A 21,972-nucleotide genomic window follows, 5' to 3' on the forward strand; every position below is an offset into this window, starting at 1 on the left:
CCTATCCCAGCGGTCATCGGGCAGTAGGTGGGGGGACACCCTGAACCGGTTGGCAGCCAATCCCAGGGCACACAGAGACGAACAACCATCCACACTCACACCTGCACCAAGGGGCAATTTAGAGTGCCCAATCGGCCTATCAAGCATGTTTTTGGGATGTGGGAGGAAACCAAAGTGCCCAAAGGAAACCCACGCGGGCTCGGGGAGAACATGCAAACTCCACACAGGGAGGGTTGGAGATGGAATCGAACCGGCACCCTCCTAACTGTGAGGCGGACGTACTAACCAAAGCTTTTTTTTTTTTCCAAATACAAAACAAAACCAATATTGTGTTTATTTTGCAGAACAAACCAAACTTCCAATTGCTAAGAGTGTACCATATAGCTTACACACGTGCACTCCCCGCATGGTCGAGACATGAGCACCATTCAAAGATTCCTCTCTGACTACAATATGCCTTGACCCGATCCGGCTCAAATGTGAAAATTCTAATTCAGCTTTCAACAGCCAATTCACAACTCGAGTTTGAGCCACCACTGATTTGTGCATATAGTGTGTGCTGCTTTCTTTGGTCTTTCAATCCAGACCATAAATAGACAGTGCTGCACTTAGTAGCATAAATTCAGCAACAGGCAGTGGATTTCTGAGAAGCACATGAGAGGCAGAAAGGTGATAATCTTGTCAAAACACTATGATCGCTATGATTATAGAGGCACTCTCTCCATCACAGCTGTGATAATACGATACCCTTTTATCCCTTCAAGGGTTCGCAACTTATCGCCCACTCCCTCGTTGACAGACGCAAAGCCGCACAAAAACAATCAGTGCGCGGGGGTCGCGCAGTGAAGCGCAGGACCGTTCCTTCCACCCTACTATTACGGCGCAACCAAGCTCAGTGTAAAGATGGCAACAATAGTTGTAGTACGCTGAATGGAAGGCCTGCTGGGAGCCTCCTAGCAGGTGAGCAGCCAGAAGGGAACACACACGGGCAAATCCGCGCTGCTGGACGCAGGAGTGCCATCATTCAGTTGTTAAACAGGCGAGAAACAAAAAGTGTGCGTTCACACATACAAACAAGAGACAAACACATATGCTATGTGTGATAATAAGCCAGTCGTGCACTTCGGGGATCATGCCGGCGGCCACAAAGAGGGAGGGAGGAGGAAGGGAGGACGCAGCTGGCAGCAGAAAATACTTCCCCTAACCACGCAGTAATTTCTTGTCGGAGGTACAAAGTATACCATGTGACTGTGCCCAAGGAGGAGGAGAAGATTTTAGCACCTGAGCATGTAGCGTTGGATGATTAATGGATTTATAGTCATTGATTATGCCCTCCCTCCCACACAAAAAAACATACATATAGCCCCAAGGTACGAATTAAAATTCATGGTAAGAGTGGTCATTTGTACCTGCATCACTGTGTTTTGGGAAATTATATCAAACTCAGGAAAATCGGCTCGTACAATTATTGTTATTGGATATTGTTCTGTTATTATGTTTTGCTGATAGCAAACACCCAAAACCATAAGCTCTGTTGAAATGATTTGCACTTACTATAATCAATGAAACATCTTAGTACTCTGAGTACTGTATTTCATTTTATGTACTTATCTCACACAGTGGCCTGTGTCGCAGTATTTGCAGTGATGAACATTATGTTGTGAAAAAAAACACTTTGGCTTTTCACTGATAAAAAAAAAAATAAGAAAAAGTTCAGGCTCACGCAGGAAAAGGACATAGAGCATTCAAAACAGCAGGCTAACAATCCACAGGAGAGACAGCTCCTGATTTCGATCACACATCTTCAATGGCCAACTAGCTTTAGGCCAAAAAGGAAAATCGGAAAAGACAGAATCTTTTTTTTTTTTTTTTTCAGACAAGCAGTATCACAACCAAACATGCAGACTAAAATAATCAGGAGCTTGGGAATTAATCGCTTCATCTGAACTCTTTGCTCCTATTTGGACAATGTGGGTACATACTTCTTGCTCAATCAATCTCTCGATTCGTAGTTGGACTAAGCTTGTCAGTGCTTAAGTTTAAGCCCCCCCCCCTTTAGAGTCTCTTAAAAACAGGCACGTCTAATTCCAGACCTTGAGGGCCAGTATCCGGCATTTTTTTTAGATATCTCCCTTCATTATTTAGATCTTCAGAAGCCTGATAATGAGCCTGAGTATTTGAATCAGGTGTGTTGGAGGTACGACATATCTAAGAACATGCAGGGCAACAGCCCTCGGGGACCGGGTTTGGACACCCCTGCTATAAACTAATGTGTAGCATCAATCTTTAAAAAGTGCCATGCACTTATTTAAAAGCACCTTATCTATCCATAGTCTGAGAACCCCACAAAGAAACAGAGCAAAAGAATTATGCTAGGCACAGGAGGTAGAACGCTATTAGGTAAAAAAAGGTCAAGGTTGGATTCCCAAAGAGACTGTGTCAAAATGACCTTGACCAAGAAGCTATACTGTTAATTGCTCCTGAACAAACGGGTGAGGCTGCTTTCATCATCCATCTAGTAATATGTGTGTGTGCGCATGTGTGTGCGTGCGTGTGTGTGTGTGTGCGCGTGTGTGTTGCAAAGCGCTGTGTCATGCCTCTCAAATCATACAACCAAGCCTATCTAGAACCTGACACAGGGAGAGGAGGTAGAAAGAGAATTTGCTTTTTCGAGGGGGCACCCATCATCTTCTGTGGAAGTCAGACACTGAACAGCAGCAAAGAGCACCAGTGGCCCCCTGTTGACCTCACCGCCAACATCCTCTCAGCAGCATGTCAAGGCTGTACTACGTCACACAAGTACAGGATGATACAGCGTGGTACATTCAGCCTGCAAATATCTCACATAAGTCAGGAGTAAATGAAAAATTTAAGAGGGCACACGAGGAAGCAAAACTACCACATGACAAGCCTGTGGACCTATTCTAAATATATGTAGCTCACCAATAATTCCTTGCAGAAGTGATCAAAAAAGTTGGTGACCCCCATTTAAGTACAACAAATCCAAGCTGACACCTAAACTTGGAACATAGGACGATGTACAAAAGCCACGTTGATAAAAGCCTGACTGGCGGCAATTCTCATATGATTCATTTTGAGGGGCTTTTTTTGTGATTGTGATACAACATGGGGATTACAGGAAAAGCTCTGGATGACCCCGACTAGAATTCAGCTAAGGAATGCTTACAAATGCACGTTGACACCTGGCTGCAGTAGCAACAGACATACATATGCTTGAGTACAGGAAAAAGTCAAAGTTAAAGTCCCAATGATCATCGTCACACACACATCTGGGTGTGGTGGAATTTTTCCTCTGCATTTAACCCATCCCCATGTGATTTTGATCCATCCCCTGGGGGAGAAGGGAGCAGTGAGCGGCAGCGGTGCCGCGCTCAGGAATCATTTGGTGATCTAACCCCCCAATTCCAACCCTGAATGCTTAAAGGAAACAATCAGAGTGACGCATGATAAGTTTTGTCTGGGGCCACAAGTGGGACACCCGGTTGTGCCCTGTGGACAAAATGAGAACTCAAAAGAAAGTCAAACAAATTGAAGAATGGTGTAAAGCTTGCCTGGCCAAATATGGCAAAGCTTCATTTTTATTTTTTTTCGCAGTGCAGCAATTAATTGACAAATGCCATCTGAACGATAACGCCTGCTCCTTCCTCCTAGGGACATTGATTCACACCTCCTCAGTTCATGGTGCAAGGAACTGATCAATCTCGTTTCCCTCTTCATCTCGCCTTGCTAAATATAACCAACCCCCTTCTCTTTTATCTTTAGCCAGGAAATGAGTCTGGCATTCAATAACAGGCTGTGAATTAAACAGACTTTGGTGAAGGACATCTCCAGAAATGATTGATTGATTATTAATTCATTTGCTAACAACCCTGATTGATCCACTGGGAGGGATGAAAGACAATACGGGCGAATAAAAACAGAGAGGCTTGACTTTTAAATGGAGAAGATGAATGTAAATGGCCTGAGTAGCTAAAATGATTTCTACGTGGACCTGACAGTGAGCGGATGGAACAGATAAACTTGCACCCGAGAATAGTAAAGACAAACGAGAGAGAGAGATTCAAACGCCCGCTTGTCTGCAACATTTCAAGCCAGACATCTGCAGAACACACACACACCACACACACACACACACACACACACAAGAGTCTGCTTTATCCCACGCTATCGATCCACACCCCACCCTTCATGGATGCAAAGGATGCAAAGGCAACAGAAACAGTGGGATGTTGTGCACAAGTCGTATGTGTGTGCATGCATGATCAAAGAAGATGCGTGTGGTTACACCCTCGCTGTGTGAACATTCTGCATCTCCGTGTCGCCGTGCAAGGTGTGTTCAGGTGTCAGCAGCATCTGGGAGCAGATCAGTGTTACTCCACTGCAGTGTGTCCTCGCTGGGTGTTCCTATGGAAACTCTCTTATTTTTCTGTGTATTATTAGACATTGGAGTGTCATATGCTCCGAGTAGGAAGAAGACAGAGCCTTGGCAAAATCCTCATTAGAAATCTCATCTCGACTCCAGCACACACTGGGTGAGAGTTCTGATTGTTAGAGAGTAGTCTCAATTGTCGTTGGTGTTCCTATCTTTATTATTTGCTTGAAGTGGTGTTTTCGTGGCAAAAGGTGTTTCTGAAATCATGAACAATTAAGACCTTATTGACATTTAAAAAAAAATATCCATTTTAAATATATTCTTATATTCTTAAGACCGGAGAGCAAAAATGTGCCTCCCTGACGCGAGTACTTGCCATGTTCTGAATTTTTTTTTTTTTATTTTAATACTTGGGAGAGTAAAGTTGAACATTTTAGATTAAACTGGACGTTTTGACATCTTGAGTTGACTTCCGCTTTAAGGTCAGGGTCATTTCATAATTGTGTCATATTTGGGTTTGTGTCAGGGAAACACAATTTGAAGGAAATATTGTACCCCAAGTCTGAATAAAGTGATTCTAACCAATATTTATCATATGTCTTTAGGCTTCATTAGTTTTCTCTTTTGAAACTGCCCTGTTGTTTCGACTCATATAAAACTAAATACAGCAGCAGGTTAATTGTTGAGGAAGCCAAAGCAGTAAAATATAGAAAATAAAACCACGGAAGGTGTTAAAACTTGAGCAATAAGACACGGTGCTAACATCTCCATATGTCACACCTTTATCTCTGGATAATTTGTGTCAGAACAGCTGGATGTGTTTGTGCAGTGCATGTGAGACTTTTTTTTTCTATTCCTTCTGCAACTTGTTGGCTTTGTGCATAAGAATGCTTTGGTAAATTTGTCATGGTGGTAAAAGTCATTTCTTATCTGTAGTTTGAGGTGGGGGTGCAGGCGTTGATTAGGATCCTATTCACACAACAAAACACTAATACAGCATTTCAGGTTTGTGAACAGGACATAGATCTGTTAAAAACAAGCCCATGGAAAAAGAGGAAAGGGTATACAGTAAGGTTGTGACAAAATGAGATTTGAATCGGAAGATGAGTTTGACTTTAAAAGATCAAATCGAATTATTCGATCTTAAACTGTACCATCTTTGTTAGAAAAATTGTATATATATGTTATCATGCGTTCTCTAATGAGTACTTATTCACAATGTTACTGTTCAGTATGCTTGCTGCTTTGCCTTGCTTATTCTTATCTTGTACAACAGAACAGGAGGATTACGGCTGGGTCAGGGGCGAGATGACGGTTGTGTCAAACAAGATGCTGCTGACAGCTCAGCGTCCACCAGAACAGATCGTGAAAACAACACGTCAAACGATGCGTCATGAACCTTCTGATCTTCCTTAAAGAACGTCACTTTCTCTTTTTATCTCTCAGAATATCGCTTAAACTGTTTTGCTGATATAGCCATATCTGCACGCAACACTTTGTGCGTTACTCTTTGTTTCTTTTCTTACGAGACGAAGCCACAATCTCTTTCCCCCCCCCCTTAAGGGCTAATCGTCTCACACTGTGGGTAGGGCATTTCCAAATAAAAAGAGCGAGGAGTGTAAAACAGATTTTTAGTGTATTTCGGGACTGCTGTAAGTCTGATTGCACTCCTCGCGAGAAAAGACTCAACATTCTGCCTCACTGGTTTTGTCTGCTGATCCTTTTGCTGATTCTGAACCTGACAATCTTGAAATTGTATTAGACCTCATTCATGTATGATTTTATCGCAGAGATGCACACGCCCAGTATACAGTCCACGCAGTGTGAGTGACAGACTGACCTCTGGAGTGAGCGTCTCCAACTGAGCTGTCGATGGGTGCCTTCTTTACGGCTGAAGAGCGATAGACGATGTGCGTTCTTCCTCCTCCTGACTCCTCCTCCTCAATCACTCCATCACCTCTTTCCGCAGGCTCGATGAAGTACTCGTCTTGCTCCGTCTTGATCATACCAGCCTAAAAACACAGATAAGATACATAGATTGATACATGATACCAGCATACTGAGCATAACATTAAATGTATATGTATACGAATAATGTAAATGTGACTTGAATTTTCCCCATTAAAATGCAAATACACCTAATTCCCGATTTTACGCAGACTTCGGGGTCCAAAATTTGTGAATGGCATTAACTTCGAAAGTGCATCATATAGATAGTCTAGTTTTTTTTAGAAAGACATGTTTTGTTGTGAATTTTTTTATTTTACATTCGTGACTTTGACCGTTTCCAATTCAAAGTGCAACGGCATCTTTCATTGAAGTAGTGGCACATCTGAACCGGGCTCATTTCTCTGCTATGTTGAAATGCTGAATCTAACGCAAAAGATGGACACTCACGCAGTGCATGTTTCTCCTCATGTGGATGCTGTGTGATCAGGACTGCAAGTACCGCGGAAGGAGGTTTGAGTTGTTGTTGAATATCTCGCGTTGTGGAGCAGCTGCTTTCGGTGTCAGTGTGACCGACGTGACAAAAAGGTGAAATTAAGGCCTGTTGCAACACTGATTTGCTACACGGACGCACAATGGGCTGTCTGGATTACTATTACGGAGCATAGATAAGATCATTTTCAAATTACAGCGCTGCCTTCAGATACGAGTTTCATCCGTTTCGTGAGCACGCTAGTAGCGAAATGAATGGACATATTGTTAATCTGTTTCACTAAAAGGCTAAGCTACTTATTGTAAGTGGTTGTTTTAAATATACAAGATAATTATTGTTATAATTACTGGAAAGCAAAGGTGATTATTTTTTTAAAGAATTGTTAAGTATGCTTAAGTGCTGCTTACTGTGAAATGACTTGAGTTGACTTTACTGCCACCGTATAGCACTCAAAATCTTTAATTCAAAGGAAAATGAAGTCCAAAATATTAACAAGACCAGAGCTTGGACAAAAACCTGACATTCTCCCTGACCTCTCGGCTGTGTGTTTTTTTTTTTAATTCATTATTTGTCTGTATTCTTTGGCTCATATTCCCAATCATAAACAAATCAAATGATAAACAAGGTAGAAAATGGTTCTAATAACCATGAAAAGAAATGACAAATTATTGTTTGTCAGCTTTATACAGTACTGACAACAATTACTATACAGTAACTGAACTTCTTTGACAGTTAACTGTGCGAAAAATTCTGTGCACAATTCTTTATTTCGTGAATAAGTGCTTCACCACCTCATTTAAAAAGCTGACCATGCCCGCTGTTGTGAAGACCACAAAGAATCTAATTGCCCCCAGTGACTGTTTCAATCATTGACACGTTCAAGACAGAAATAGTCTTTTACTTTGAGGAGGAAGCAGCGCTGATCCCGAGTGGGACCCAGCAGAGGCCAGAGTGACACCTGATGTGTGAAATGGCCATATCAGGAGATGAGACTGTCTCTCTCCCATCCTGGACCAACACTTCCTGTCTTGTAATTCTGCACATCTGTCTTACCAACACACACACACGCACATGGACACACACTGACTAGCTGATTGTTACAGGGAGACTGAGGGAGGATAAATACAATTTAAGAATCACAGAAGCAGAACGCTGAAAATTAGTTGGAGAATACACACTGTGAAATTGTACACGCTGTCTTAATGCGTATGACAAGACAATTGGTAATCACCAAGGCAACGTGTTGCAAGAGATGAGAGTCATGAGGGAAAAGGTACAATGACAATGCTTTGGAGTGGAAATTTGTTAAGAAAGAGCCCAAAATAAACATGGGTAGAAAAAGAACATTATTGGACACCATGACTTTTTCTTTGCCAGTCATCCCCAATCATGAACATGTACTGGAGGATGTACTGGATGTAGTCACCCCCAAAGACATTTCAGTCGGACAATATTTACAATTTATAACTCCCTGTGTGAAATCCTACTAAATTCTTGCAAAGCCTCACTTATTTTCCAGTTTTTTTCCCCATTCTGTCTTTCTCTTTATAAGCCCGAGGCTCTGGTGGCAAAAACACATCAACTAGCCATTGACCTGTCATCTCACTTGCTCTCTTCCTTGCTCTCGTTTCATCCTCGCATCTCCCCAAAGCCGTGGTGCGGCATTCCGATCGGAGCTGACGGATTTTAGATGGTGCATGCGTGGCCGCTCCAGAATACCAAGCAGCGCAGAGAGAAGCGCTGTGTCAAAGAAAAAAGATGACATGTGGGACAGAGACGTCGTTGGATCGATCTGAACCGGCACAGCGTGGGTGGGTGGGTGTGGGAGGGGGGGGGGGGGGGTCACAGGGAGGGGATCATGTGAGTGGACATGTCCTTTGAAAAGCTGAAGTCAACACAGCTTCAAAGCGTGGGCACTCAAATCCACAATGAACATCTTCTCCTGGTGCTACTCCAGGGGATTACATGGCAGCTTGTCCGAATGTTATATCCAGGAGAGCTCAGCATGTACTGTATGTACCAACACCAGCTGGTTTCTTGAAAGAGCCACTTGAGTGTTGTGGCAACAAAATGCTGGAGCATTAAGTACAAGTGGATGTCAGAAGGTAGCTCAACAATACCTCAATTGTTAAACGAGCACATTATTTATGTGTGCGACTGCGAAGCTGCACCTTCAAAAAGACTAATACTAAATCTGCATTATTGTTTCAATAATTGCAAAAGTTTAGGCATAATTGTACCTTCGTGAGATTTGCATTTTATTTCTTCTGCCTTTAGAGGACTTTAATACCAGAAGAATTGCTAATTTGCTTTAGTGAGAAAGAAATCTTCAGTCTGTACATAGTTGCGTTATCTTGAAGTGACTCACTTCAGTATAGTTAAACTGTTTTTTTAGCATGGCTAAAACACTAGAAGTAGTCAGCCCTCCACAATAAGTAAAAACTTGAATGCCTTTGTCCGTATTAGTATATTTAACTTGCTAGATTTGCCTATATCTTGAAAACACATCTTCCCTTCAGAGAGTAGCCATCATAGAGCGCCTCATTGTCACCTATGAGTGTGCGCACGTCACAGAGTGAAGGAGGAAGTGCAACACCACCGGCATAAGAAAAGAGACTGGGCGTAACATAAATAGAAAATAATAATGCTCCATTTTGGATGGGGACACTTAAAATGTTTTTTCAATGCCATGAATAAAATAAACTCAAAATCAGCTCCATTGTTTTTATTTTAATTGATGAGGGGTTGCTTGAATAACTTTACTTTTAAATGAACGATTTACCATGGTATTCAATGAACTTGATAAGCCCTAACAACTTTGAAATTATGGGCATGATTTGTGTTTGAATTCCAGCAGTATTACTGCTGCATGTGGGATACAATCGGAAACAGAAATGAAACTACTAAGTTCTTGTAGAACAGAAGACATTGCAGATGGTATATATAGTCAGTAACCACAAATATAGTACAAAATCCACTTAACAAAAAAGAACCAGCAAGCCAAAGTGAAGGAAATCGGTGCCAAAGTCATTATTATCTTTTGAAGACAGACACACTGTTAATAAATTGTCAGAGTTAGCGTCGATATCGCCCACATCAAGCCATACTGGAAGGTTGTGAAATCTATCCCAGTTCACAGTTCAATCACTTTACAAATACACAGAACAAGCTACATTTATTATCTTTAGGATTAAAGGGGATAAAAAGTTTCTTGAAAGTGTAACCTGCGCCACATGCTCACATCTGGCTCCCAACCAAGCAAAACAGACCCTCAAAGATCACAACTCAAAATGTGTAGATTGTTGTGATAATTGCCCTCATGGCCAATGAGATGGTGACATAAACCTCAAACCTTTCCTTAGAGACCTGCTGTCTCCATGTCTGGACTCTACTTTAGCGAGCATCCAGCGACCAGAGGCGGATCCAGCATTCTTAATATGCTTTACTGTACGGTGACTTGAAATTATAAAAGAAGCAACATAAGCCATGTGGAAGTTGCCCGCGGGTTGCACAGTAAGCGGATGTTGTGGTGGCGATAAAAATTACACCCTGTTGAGGTCCTTCAGTCAGTCCAGTGTGGGTGTGTATCTCCTACATGCGGTAGTTCTTCGTTTCATTCAGCCTTTCAGTCAAAAAAAAGAATCAATCCCTTACAGAAATAAGGCTGCTGTGAAAATTCAGTAGCAATTCAACGAGGCAGCTGAAGGATAGACATCACTAAAAATATCAGCTTGTTTCACACAATAACCTTTAGACCTCCTGATATATTCAGACATTTACACTTTGTGCTGACGTAAAACAGAGATCTTTTGAAAAGGTGCCAATTGAGCCAGCCCATCTCAAATAGCAGGGTGGGCCCCTTCCGGGTATAGTATAAAAGTATGTTAAAATTTACAACTCAAACAAAATAAGGCAATTGTTACTCGGAGACAGATTGATTATGTAACACTAAATAGTGGCCCTACGTAAGGTCCTGAAGAGCAAGCAAGCATTACAAATAAACTGTAAATGTGTGAAAAAAGAGCCTTTTTTCACCATTTTTATACACTGCCGCACATACTGAAGCCCGCTGATAATGTAAGGTTATGTATGTGTGTGTGAATATGGGCTGGGGGTTGAAGCCAGATGCCGCTATGATTTAAGCCATAAAGGACTTAGTGGCCCAACCCTGTCATCTTGCTCCACTCATTACATAGAGTGGTCGCCAAAATGCTCACACACAGTCAGGGAACGCTCACACGCTCACATGCAACCCATTCCCACTCACTCCTCCGTCTCCACTACCTCATTTGCAAATTGTTCGTCTAATGACCTAAATTTTTGATCACAGTATGAGAGAGAGTGGAGTATAGAGCTAGAGGGGGTCATTTAAGGTTTGGACAGCATGGTCCCTCGGCCATTCACACTAACTATATGTGAAGCCCGAGAAGAGCGATAACGTGTCGATGATCGGAGGTGAGTAAGACTTGTGGTGAACACAAGGCAAACGATTCACTTGAAGGCCTTGCTTATCTTCTAGAACATCTTGAATAGCCTTCCTCTGTTTGAAGAGCCCCCCACTTCATATCTTTCAGGATATGAAGGGTATTCTTCTAAATGTTGCATAGAGTTATATAAAGTCCGAGGTGACTTACTTCTTCAGAAATAGCAGTAATAAGCCAGACCTGTTGAGCCCAAACCACATGATCTGTGGAAATTTTGGTTCAGGGAGCTTGTGTGTTGACACAAGCGGCTAACAACTGACAGCCTGGCAGATCAAGCGGTATAGTGGCTGACACACAAAACACACACACGCTCACACTTTCTGGCTTCCTTTCCAAGCCTCATTGTCACTCATCAGGACAGATGCTTTCGCCCTGTTTCTGTCTGAGCCACTTTGATTTCGGTAGTCAGCAGGGAAGCTTGAAAGAAAGCCGTGTGAATACGAGCACCGAGCGAAGGAAGTGGTTGCTTTGAAAGGGATCGATAAGCATCATCACCTCTCAATCAGAGGAAAGAATAGAGGATGCCCGTGAGGCAGAACCCACTCATTTCAACCGATTGAGAGCGAAAGTAAAGTAGCAAATAAAGATAATTTACTCCGTCGTCAGATCCCTGTCAGCACTGATAAATCCTCTTCCATTGTAATTGCTCTTATCGCCTCACCCTCTCATGTATTCTCTTGGAACCATACAGGAAGGAGTGACAAGCAAGTAAAATGGTACAAGCAGTTAAGCGTAGCGCGGACGTAACATTTGCACAACTCAGCAGTCACTGCACTGACAGTTTTGGCGTAAACATTTTTTGTTTTCTTTAGAGAAAAAAAATCCGTGTCGCGTCTCAGTCATGGTTGTTCCCAATAGCTCAATTGAGGCAGCTTGGCTTGTTGAAGACGTTTCACCTAACAGTTCTAAAGTGATCAAAACGTTTGGAGTCAATGTTTGTGGTTTCTTAAAAAAAACATCAACTTTGTGTAGCCTTAACTTTGGCAGTACTGTAGTTCACGAAACCCAAAAACATAATCCTACGAGTCCTCAATTCCGTTGGGAACCACTTAGGACAGATTTGAAAAATGAACACTATCCCGTCGCTGCACGTGTATCCACCTTGTTTCTTGCGGGGTTGTACTCGCTGCAGGTGGAATTATAAGAAAAGGTCTGTACCTTGTGTAGAGGCTGGCAAGTTGTGAGGTGATAAATCATAAAGCTGATGTGCGCTTGCTTGATTGGAATTCACTCAGGCACCGAGGCAAACAGCATTCCAGTCAGGCACTGGCTTGTGGATGCTTGATCATATTGGGTTAACATTTAAGCCTCTTGACAACAACAACAACAACAAAAACTCCAAATGTGACCTGGGACGGGACAAATGTGCTTTAAGGACAGATGGACGGACAAATAGATGGATAGGTGGACGGTTGGATGGATAGACAGATGGACACAGGGACAGATGGATATACAGATAGATGCATATAGTACCAGCCAAATATCTATCATGGCTACAAGCCCCACCCAGACATTGATTTGTGCGCGTACGTGTGGCCATTATTTTATTGGGTGCACATTTGTTACGTGCGGTCTTAGGGCTTGATAAATGACCCCGATTAGTGGCGGCTGACCGCTCCATGATTGCAGCGGAACAGCTGCTCTGTGAGCAGTGTTGTCTAGAGCAGTCAATGATTAATACAACAGCACACTAAATGAATTACAAAGCCGCCACAGGCCTGAGATCTGCCTCCATTGAACAATCACAAAACTGCACCTGTATCTCTAGGATGTGAACACATTCTTGTTTGCCCTTCACTTCGTTGTCATTTCATCCACCTTCCTCCATTTTCTTTTTGAGTTTTGAAAGAGAAAAGTATGAACTAACATTTATGTATCCCAACACTAATTGGGTTGGAATGTACATAAAAGGTTAATGTAAGATATCAAGTCACAGACACAATTTTATGACTCAACTCTAAAATATTATTGTATGCTTCGCACCTTGCATCCTCCATATGAGTCCCCGCCCTGATACTGTCACAATCACATGAAGACACACACGAGCGCAGACACCCAACCTCATCTCCATCAACAGTGTCTCTCAATATCGCCCCATCTATTATACCTGTAACCTAGCAACAGAACGGCGAGAAGACCCTCCCCTACCTGCTCACTATCCTGATTTCTGGGTGGGTAGAGCTAATGCTTTGTCTAAGGGCAGGAACAGGAACCAACTGGGAGTTGCCCCGTGCTCGCCACTCTTTTGACCCAAAGGAACCGCTGCACATTAATCTAATGGGACCACAGCAAGAGCCCATACAACTGGGCTCACTTGCCTTTTGCAGAACCAGAGTGAGGGAAGCTACCTGTGGAAACACCTCATTCAGACACAGGTGCATCTCACTGAATTAGAATACTGTGGAAAAGACAATTTATTTCATTAGTTTATTTCAAAAAGTCAAACTCATTATAATGGATCACTACACACAGTGCATTATTTGGAAATTGCATTTCTTATTATGTTGATCATCTATGATCCTGCTGAAATATTAGAAATCTTAGGTTGCTTTTAGAGAAGCATTATCTGCATTATTGGGACTATCCCTTAGCTTCTTCTGACCATTCTAATTGGGATTCAGTCCTGGTGAGCTTGCTGGCCAATCAAGCTCAGTGATATCATGGGCATTCAATCAGATTTTAGTAGTTGGCCACTCTTCCTCTAAGATATGTACTATTGATTCTCAAATATGGTACAGTAGTTACTTTCATCTTAAAATAGAACATTAGACATATTTTTGTCGTACATCTGTTTAGGAAGTGTGTTGTCATGTGCCCCTCTCCTGTAGCGCTGACAATAATGATTCATTATTTAGGTCACCCATCCCTGATTTAGAATCATCAGTTTACCTAACCTGCATGGCTTTGCAATGTGAGAGGAATCCACAGTAGCTGGAGAAATCCAGGAACAACAAGAAAACCTCAGAACTCTGAGTTGCATGCGCTAACCGCCCTGTGCTGCCGTGTATTTCATCATTCCACATTTTATTGATATATAAATGCAAACAAATTTGACTCAAACAACTTTTTGACCTGGGTACTATAACTAACCAAAGTAACATTTTGGGCATTGGAGCCTTTTGGAATTGTAATTTGAAGGGAGCCACTGGGGGGCGACACTGAGACATTTTCAGGCCTGTAGGAAGTCACTGGGCAGCGAGGTCTGCCAGGTCTGTCTGGTGGGAAGAAGAGAAAGAGGAAGACGAGAGACGGGGGAAGAGGCAGAATGTGTGTGGGAGAGAAAAACACTAAACAGAAGGTGAGGCGAGACAAGTGAGTGGGGGGCCATGAGACTGAGATGTACTCACAAGTATGATTTGCGTGTGTGTGTGCGTGCGTGCGTGTGTGTGCATGCGTGTGCGTGCGCATGCGTGCGCATGCGTGCGCGTGCGTGGCTTCTTGCATAAGTGCAGGTGTCAGCAGGTGCATGGAAGAACTAACACGAAGTGCTGCATTTATACCTGCATGTGTGCGTGTGTGTGTGTGTGTGTGTGTGCGTGAGTGTGTGTTTTGTGCCTTGGGACAATGCTGCTCCCTCATTACTCAACTGTTTCCTCCAGTCCAGCACTAATGAGGAGCCTCACCGCCACCGTGGTAATCAAGGTCAAGCCTAGGCCAAAGCACACAGAATCTGGCCATCACTCCGGCACACAACTTTACACACGTTGCTGAACTACAGTGTGAAACTTCAAATCAATAATTGCATTGGGAACCAGAGAGGGCGACAGGGATGAGTGACAACGGGCAGGAATCCGCAAGATGTGGGTGTGCCGTGGTCACCTCCTCTCCCCACCTCGGGGAATCAGCATGCAGGTAGAGATGAGCAAGAGACAAAGGAGCATAAATATGGGCGGATTACAAAGGAGGGAGTGTGTGATATACCGGCTGGGAGGAAGGAGCCAAAGAGAAGGGGAAGTAATTAAATTAAAAGAGCACAAGACTTAGCTCTTTAGTCTCATCCCTCGAGACAAGCCTGACACTGCTACAGCTAGCTAATGTCATAGCAACGGGGGGAAGGAAAGTCCAGTGGGTGCAGCACATTGAAGTAATACAAGGTTTAGGCGGTGCGGTGATGGAGGAAGATGGAGGGTATCGGGGAAGTAAAGGAATGAAACAGTGGTGGAGCCAAGGACAGAAACGTCACACTATGAGCAATAGGTACATAACCATGGTGGACGAAAGGAAGTGGAGGAAGAGGTCTGGAAAAAATATCCCGAAGACTAAAGGCCAGACCATTCCCTTTTTGGGTTTGTCGTCTCTGGCCCTTTATGCTCTTCTTGTTTACTATTGTCTCAGTGGCTAATCACCTTCTTTGAATAATTCATAGGTGTATCAATAACTCCAATTTGATTAGTTCAGACACAGCAGATGAGCTTGGACCTCACTTTGAAATAGACGAATCAATTGTTAAAACTAAGCCAAACATGCATAACGGGAAAAATCCCTGCAAATCCAACTTAACTAGGAGAAAGTCTATAAAGTTATATTATACATTATATATTGTATATTATATAGGCACTAATATATTAGCAAACTGAATCACACCCTGTATTCAATTACCAATCAATGAGCAAATAGACCCCTTGAAGTTCAACATGGGGAAAGAAACTCAAATTTTCCTCTTCCATTTCCTATCGCTGTAATGGTTCTCAAACCTTTGTTTATAGAATGTGCAGGCCCCTTGAGTACAGTGTAGTACATTAACATAAATGTCACTCTTGAAAGAATGTGCATCACACCTAGACTCCAGAAGCGTTCTCATCTCAAACATAACTATGTTGCGTGTCTTAGCAAAAGTTTTTTGAAGAAAAGGCCTGGACATGAGCAAATCATTTTAAAATTCAATGGGCAAAGGCCATGGTCCGTTAAAAGAAATGAGATCCATTGTGATCGTTTCCAAGCAGGCCTGTGTATTCTTGTGTGTGTTCTCAGGGTGTAGTCATTTCAGCATGACTCACCATCGGGTTAAATGAACAACTGGGACTCGTGAATGGTTCAATCCTCACACACTTCCACGTGCATGTACACGCAGTGAACGACTCAACGAAAATGCCACCTACCAGCATTTGTGTATGATCACTACTCTTGGTCTTATCGCACATTTCTTTACAAGTCTGCGTGTTAGCCCAAATGGAGCACACGTCGATAAGATATGCCTCTGGATCGATTGGGCTCAGACTGCGCTTCAGGTGACGGCTCGGACCTCGCTGTTCTTCTGATTGATCCAATTTCAGGGCTACGTGTGTGTTGAAAGGGCAAGAACAAAAGTATTGTTACAAGATATTTCAATTTGGGAGTATTCAAATGCGCCTCAGATATATGGATTTTTTGTACGTTCATATACGTATATATATTTTATATATATATATATATATATATATATATATATATATATATATATATGAATGTACTTGTTTACTGTAAGGTCAAAGGACATGCCAACTCTCGTTCCTAATTTGATCAATTTGAATTACATGACATAAGGCAAGTACTAAGCCGTGCATTGTTACCATATAGTACAGTAAACAAACAAAATGAGTATTTTAAGGGGAGGGGATCGTTTATTTACTGTAATTTATGCAAACTAATATGGGGACTAAAGTTATTTGGCTGAAGTGAAAGAAGGATAAGAGGAGAGAAGCAGAAGAAGCAGGTTAGCACTAATGGTCAATGACATGTTAGCGCTGTGGCTAGGCTTAACACGGGCGCCTAAACTGTTGAAATATTTACACGGCGCGCAGAATGAGAGATTCATTCACTTCAAATAAGCTGGAAGAGAGGCTGCTGTTCCACTTTCCTACCTCTTCACTGCACTGAGGTACTGCACATGCGGTTCAAATGGACAGGGCCACATGAATTATGTGCACGTGTGACTTTTTGCTTTTACTTATTCATTTTGGGCCCAACATGTTGGACTTTTGCGTCTGTTTGTTTATACGCAAAGGATTGAAAGTGAGGAACGTACACAGATATATATGTTCTGTGTTGTTGTTTAATCGAACCACATTTAAAAAAAAGTTTTAAAAACATTCTATTTCTGTCCAGTGAAAACGTACAGAATGCCCATTTCATGGAAATGTTGGCTTTTGTTCTTCCCTTAGTATCATACAATCGGCTCTAAGGACCTAAAGAGCGAACGAAAACATGTTTATTCTGTCATGCTTTTAACGTTACTCCCCAATGAGGAGAGCTGGGGAAAAGAGTGTTTTAATACGTTTGAATAAAATTAAAACATGTGGGCGGGGTATCTATTTTAAATAATAAGGGTTTTATTTTGGCTTTCTATATTGCGTTTTCCCTGTGATGAAAACATAAACGGGGTTGATTGTAGTGTTAACGTGCTATCTATTGTTACAAGCTTGTGAAAATATTCACAGCTTGTAACTTCATTAGAAACCATTAAAAAAATAATAATTATGCATGCAGTCTCCCACGAAAATGATGTCCGTTTAACACATTAAACAATACACTGGGAGAGTGTGAAAGGATATATTTACATTTCTGGTCCTAAATCTGTTTTAATGGTTGTGTTATCCAGCAGCTGAACCTTATTTTTTTTCTGTTCCAAAGAACGGTTGTTTATGGACCAGCAACCATAAAACATTTGTAGTGCTTTAAATCCACGGTGCAATCAGCTTGCATTTCCTTGGCAAGCTTGTTAAGAAGATTGAAACTATTTTATTGTCAAATGCACACATCGTGTTGCATAAAAGTAGAATTTTTGATTTAAAGCCATGATATTGATCGTAGCTTTTCCTTCGTTCTAGAATTGTTTTTGTTGTTTGGGATTTGGGTTCCAGTTGGTCTGTCAATGTATTTTGTAAACACATGCTTTTAAAGGTGATATAAAAATAACAACATTTATTATTATGATTATGAACGTTACATGCAGATAAATGAGTAGACTGATCAATCGGAGGAGTTATGTGTCTCGTTGAAGGATGTCCTTAGAGTGAATGTGCCCGTGTGCACATGCCCGTCATTCACAGGGTCCATTCTTAACCACTGGTCCAAGGCTGTCCCTTCGTGCCTAAGACGTGCCTCCAGTGTGCGTATATATGTCGGCGTCTGTGTGGGTTTGCCTGCATGAACCACCGTCTGTCAAGCACTTGTCAGCTTAAAAAAACGAGGGTCAAACAAACACACACCTGACCCGGGAAGGCTAACTTCACTTTCTGCTACCATGACAACTGAAAACAAACAGAATTGAAAACATGCTGTATTTTTCATAATGGCAGCTGAGTGTGTCTCTCGCTCTCCCCTCTTCTCTCAGACTTGGACAGATGACTCGAGCAAAAAGATGTGGGAGGAAGAACAGAATATTTCACTTGTGTTCTTCTTTCCCTGTGAAATGTTCACTCTCTCCGTGTCTCGAGAGACGGAGCGATTTGGTTTTCCCCTCAGACCGTGAATGTTTGAACTTTTTCACCTCACCCGAAGAGCTTGAGATGGACGTGCCTGGAAGCAAAGTCCCTCCCAAGTGAGTCTGACAGTTCCAAATTAATATTTAACCAATGGACATGCGCTTACCTTGGCATGTCAACGATGCAACACGGCATTTCGCCAACAGTCGCAGACAGTAAGTGACACAAGAGCACAATCCACCAACTTTTCCAAGGACAGTGCACATACTTCTATTTAGCAAAAGGTCATCCGTTGTTCTCCAATTGTCTTGGTTCACTCACTCCCTTCCCACTTCGACCCTCTTCTTCTCTTTTTAATCACAGGATGTCTTTACCCAGCCACTAATAGAGATGCGTACCGTCTGCATACAGCCTGATCTCAAATCTTTCCTCTGCCTCACTGGGCGGATGCACTCTGTGTTCTCATGCAGCTGCAATCTGACATAACCCTCAGAGACCTCAGTCACGTAACAATTTTGAACAACAAATGCTTGGTGCCTTGAGTATGATTTCCAACTCATCTAAAATAGATTGTATCTTATATTACAAATTGTTTCATTCTGTGACAAACTCTTTTCTGCTTTACTTTGTACTCACAGATACATATGTATATATACATATAAAAACGGGTACAAATATAGGTTAAGTCAAACGTAACACTCCAATTCTGTTGAATTTTATTTAAAATCCGCTTTACATTTGAAGTGCTACAATAATCATGTAAATACTGTACAGGGAAAGGCTTGAAACTGTAAAAAAGTTCAACTTTTTTTAAACTTAGCTTTTTTGTGCTTGGGAGACGGTGAATTGCTTGCATCTGGTCGCATTCATGAGCCATGATTTGATCGCTGCCTTCATTCACCTCCGTTAAGATTAGATGCCGTAGATAAGAGCGTTACAAAAACAACTGTGTTCTGTAGCAAATATAGCATTGCGGAGAGACGATCTCCAGTTAAAAACAACAGCCAGAGATTTAAATACTTCAATACGACTTGCTCCTTTTGAGCTGCGTCTCTACGGCGGTTGTGAATGCTTCATTCCAATTGAAGGGACTCTCTACCACAACATGACAATATGGCCTCCATGTCTGTCTATAGATTTCTCTGATGGGAAGGTCACACCTGCCAACATGGCTGCCACTTTGATTTGCTTTTTCACCTGCTCTAGTCTACTTTAAAATATGTTTAGCAATAACAAGAGAGAAGTGTAAAACGGAAATATGTGACCGTAAATTGCGGACAATTCTGGAACGAGCAGAGTGTGGCAAGTACTGCACAAAGTGGCATTTTGAATGGACTGGGGTTGGTGGCTGCGGCTGTATTACATTGGGGTTCCACTGTGTTTCGTACATAAACAGTCAATTTGTAGAGTATATTTCACTCTAAAACAAGTCTATTGGGTGCCACTCTGAACACTTTGAAATGTAAACTATTCAAATTTTACACTGAAATAGTTTTGAAGTGATATTTACTTTACTTAAAAAACAGTACTTTTTCCACTCTGAAATTGTAAGTAAATTTTACAAGGAAAGTTTTACTTCCATAGTATTATTTTAAGCCCCATCAGACATCTTTGTAGCCCTAGTTAAGCTCCTCCAACATTTTATTTGATATTCTAAAATATAAACATTGTTTGTTTGTTTGTTTGTTTGTTTGTTTGTTTGTTTGTTTGTTTGTTTGTTTGTTTGTTTGTTTGTTTGTTTGTTTGTTTGCTCATGCCAACCATTAGCTACAATCAAAGTTATTTCTTTGTTTCTATTTGTTTGGATCCCAAATCATGCGTGCCACATGTTCTGCCTTCGCTCTCTTCATTGTCCAACATTTTCATACCCTCCTGTTTCTGTTCACTGACTACTGTGGGATGCTTCTCCTGTGTCCTTGTGCCAAGATTGGGTTCTCCATCTGGGACTTGACTGAGAACAGAAATGACTTGTACTTCAAATACAACTGAGAGGGGTCTGACCTGTTTGGCAAAACAGTAGTGAGCGGTGGCTATTGAAACAGAAAAGTCAAGTATGTGTGTGTTTGGCGCAACTTGACAGCTCTCATTTTCTTGTAGTCATTAATTAGCCTGACAATACAAAGACACGGTTTGCACTTTTCATCCAATATGAAATTCTACAGTCGTAAAACGTTTTGTCAACAATGACCCAAGTAACTGTTTCAGAAATGAGTCAAATTTGACAAAGGTCAATATTATTTGGAAAATTATTAGAAACGCCTCTCGGTAGACATTCTTATCCAGCTCATGTTTTAAATCTTATTTGATAGGGTAGAAAAGGAAGAGGGAAAAAAAATCCTTTCAAGCAATTAAAAATAATAATTTAAAAAAAGGCTTTGGATGCTTTTAATATTCATCACTGTTTACCTCATGACAACTTTGAAAATGCTTTAAAAACGTTTGATTGGAGGAGTGAGCTGCAAACAGCATGACAGCTGTCCTTAGTCATACCTGTGATGATCAAAATGGAATGCTGGATCATCTCCCATGAAAAGAAAACAAGAGAATAGAGTTGAGAGCGATGCGAGGCTCAAATGTTCTCTTACAGTCGGCACATTGCACCTTTCAGATTCTTGATGAAAAGAAGGAAAATGTTTGTAAAATACATTTTTGTTTTGTGCAGGAAAGCTTTACAATGCTGATGGCATCAGCCTGATTTATTTCCTACTGCTGCAGCTCGTGTTCGTTACGTGATGCGTTTCCGCATTTTTGTAACGCCTCTGTAGCAGACAAGGACATTCAGGTGGTCATTCTGTTTTTCAAGGTTCCCATCAAACAACAACTAGTATGCTCTCAACAGCTGTGCCAGGTTATTCTTGCACTCATGCAAGGGGAGGATAGCAAACAAATGAAACACCTGAACCAAACTTTTATTTTTTTTTATGGAGTGGATTGCAATGTAAACCACACACAATAGAGGTCAACATGGAAGCTGATGCCTTCTATATGGCCAACTTAGCTTGGTGTCAATGGTTTCTTCAATCTTTGTCTAAATTAGTTTTTTGTTGAAAAAATACAGTATATAATAAACATTGTTCTGCAAAATCTTAAACTAGTACAAATGACCTGACTGCACCAATCAAATAGCCTTAATATATAAACCCTATTACACATCACAGAAATGAATTTGTTGGACAATGAAGTGTCTGTTCAGACTCAATGTAGTTGGGCGATGCCAAATATTTACTGTCTGTAAGACATATACAGTACACA

At 41.6% G+C, this 21,972-nt stretch overlaps 1 protein-coding gene across 3 annotated transcripts in view; it reads right to left on the reverse strand.

Annotated features, from left to right (window-relative positions):
* The window catches only part of LOC148404447 (A disintegrin and metalloproteinase with thrombospondin motifs 2-like), an 89,240-nt gene that overhangs the window by 42,332 nt on the left and 24,936 nt on the right, over nucleotides 1-21,972 (reverse strand). For all 3 annotated transcript variants that reach the window (XM_088382598.1, XM_088382608.1, XM_088382589.1), the window contains exon 3: nucleotides 6,234-6,405. In XM_088382598.1, the coding sequence (XP_088238724.1) occupies nucleotides 6,234-6,405 (172 nt within the window). The remainder of the gene's footprint in view (nucleotides 1-6,233; nucleotides 6,406-21,972) is intronic.

Source organism: Syngnathus floridae, chromosome 1, assembly GCF_059516105.1.
Source record: "Syngnathus floridae isolate MCC-2025c chromosome 1, RoL_Sflo_1.0, whole genome shotgun sequence".
Lineage (NCBI taxonomy): Eukaryota > Metazoa > Chordata > Actinopteri > Syngnathiformes > Syngnathidae > Syngnathus > Syngnathus floridae.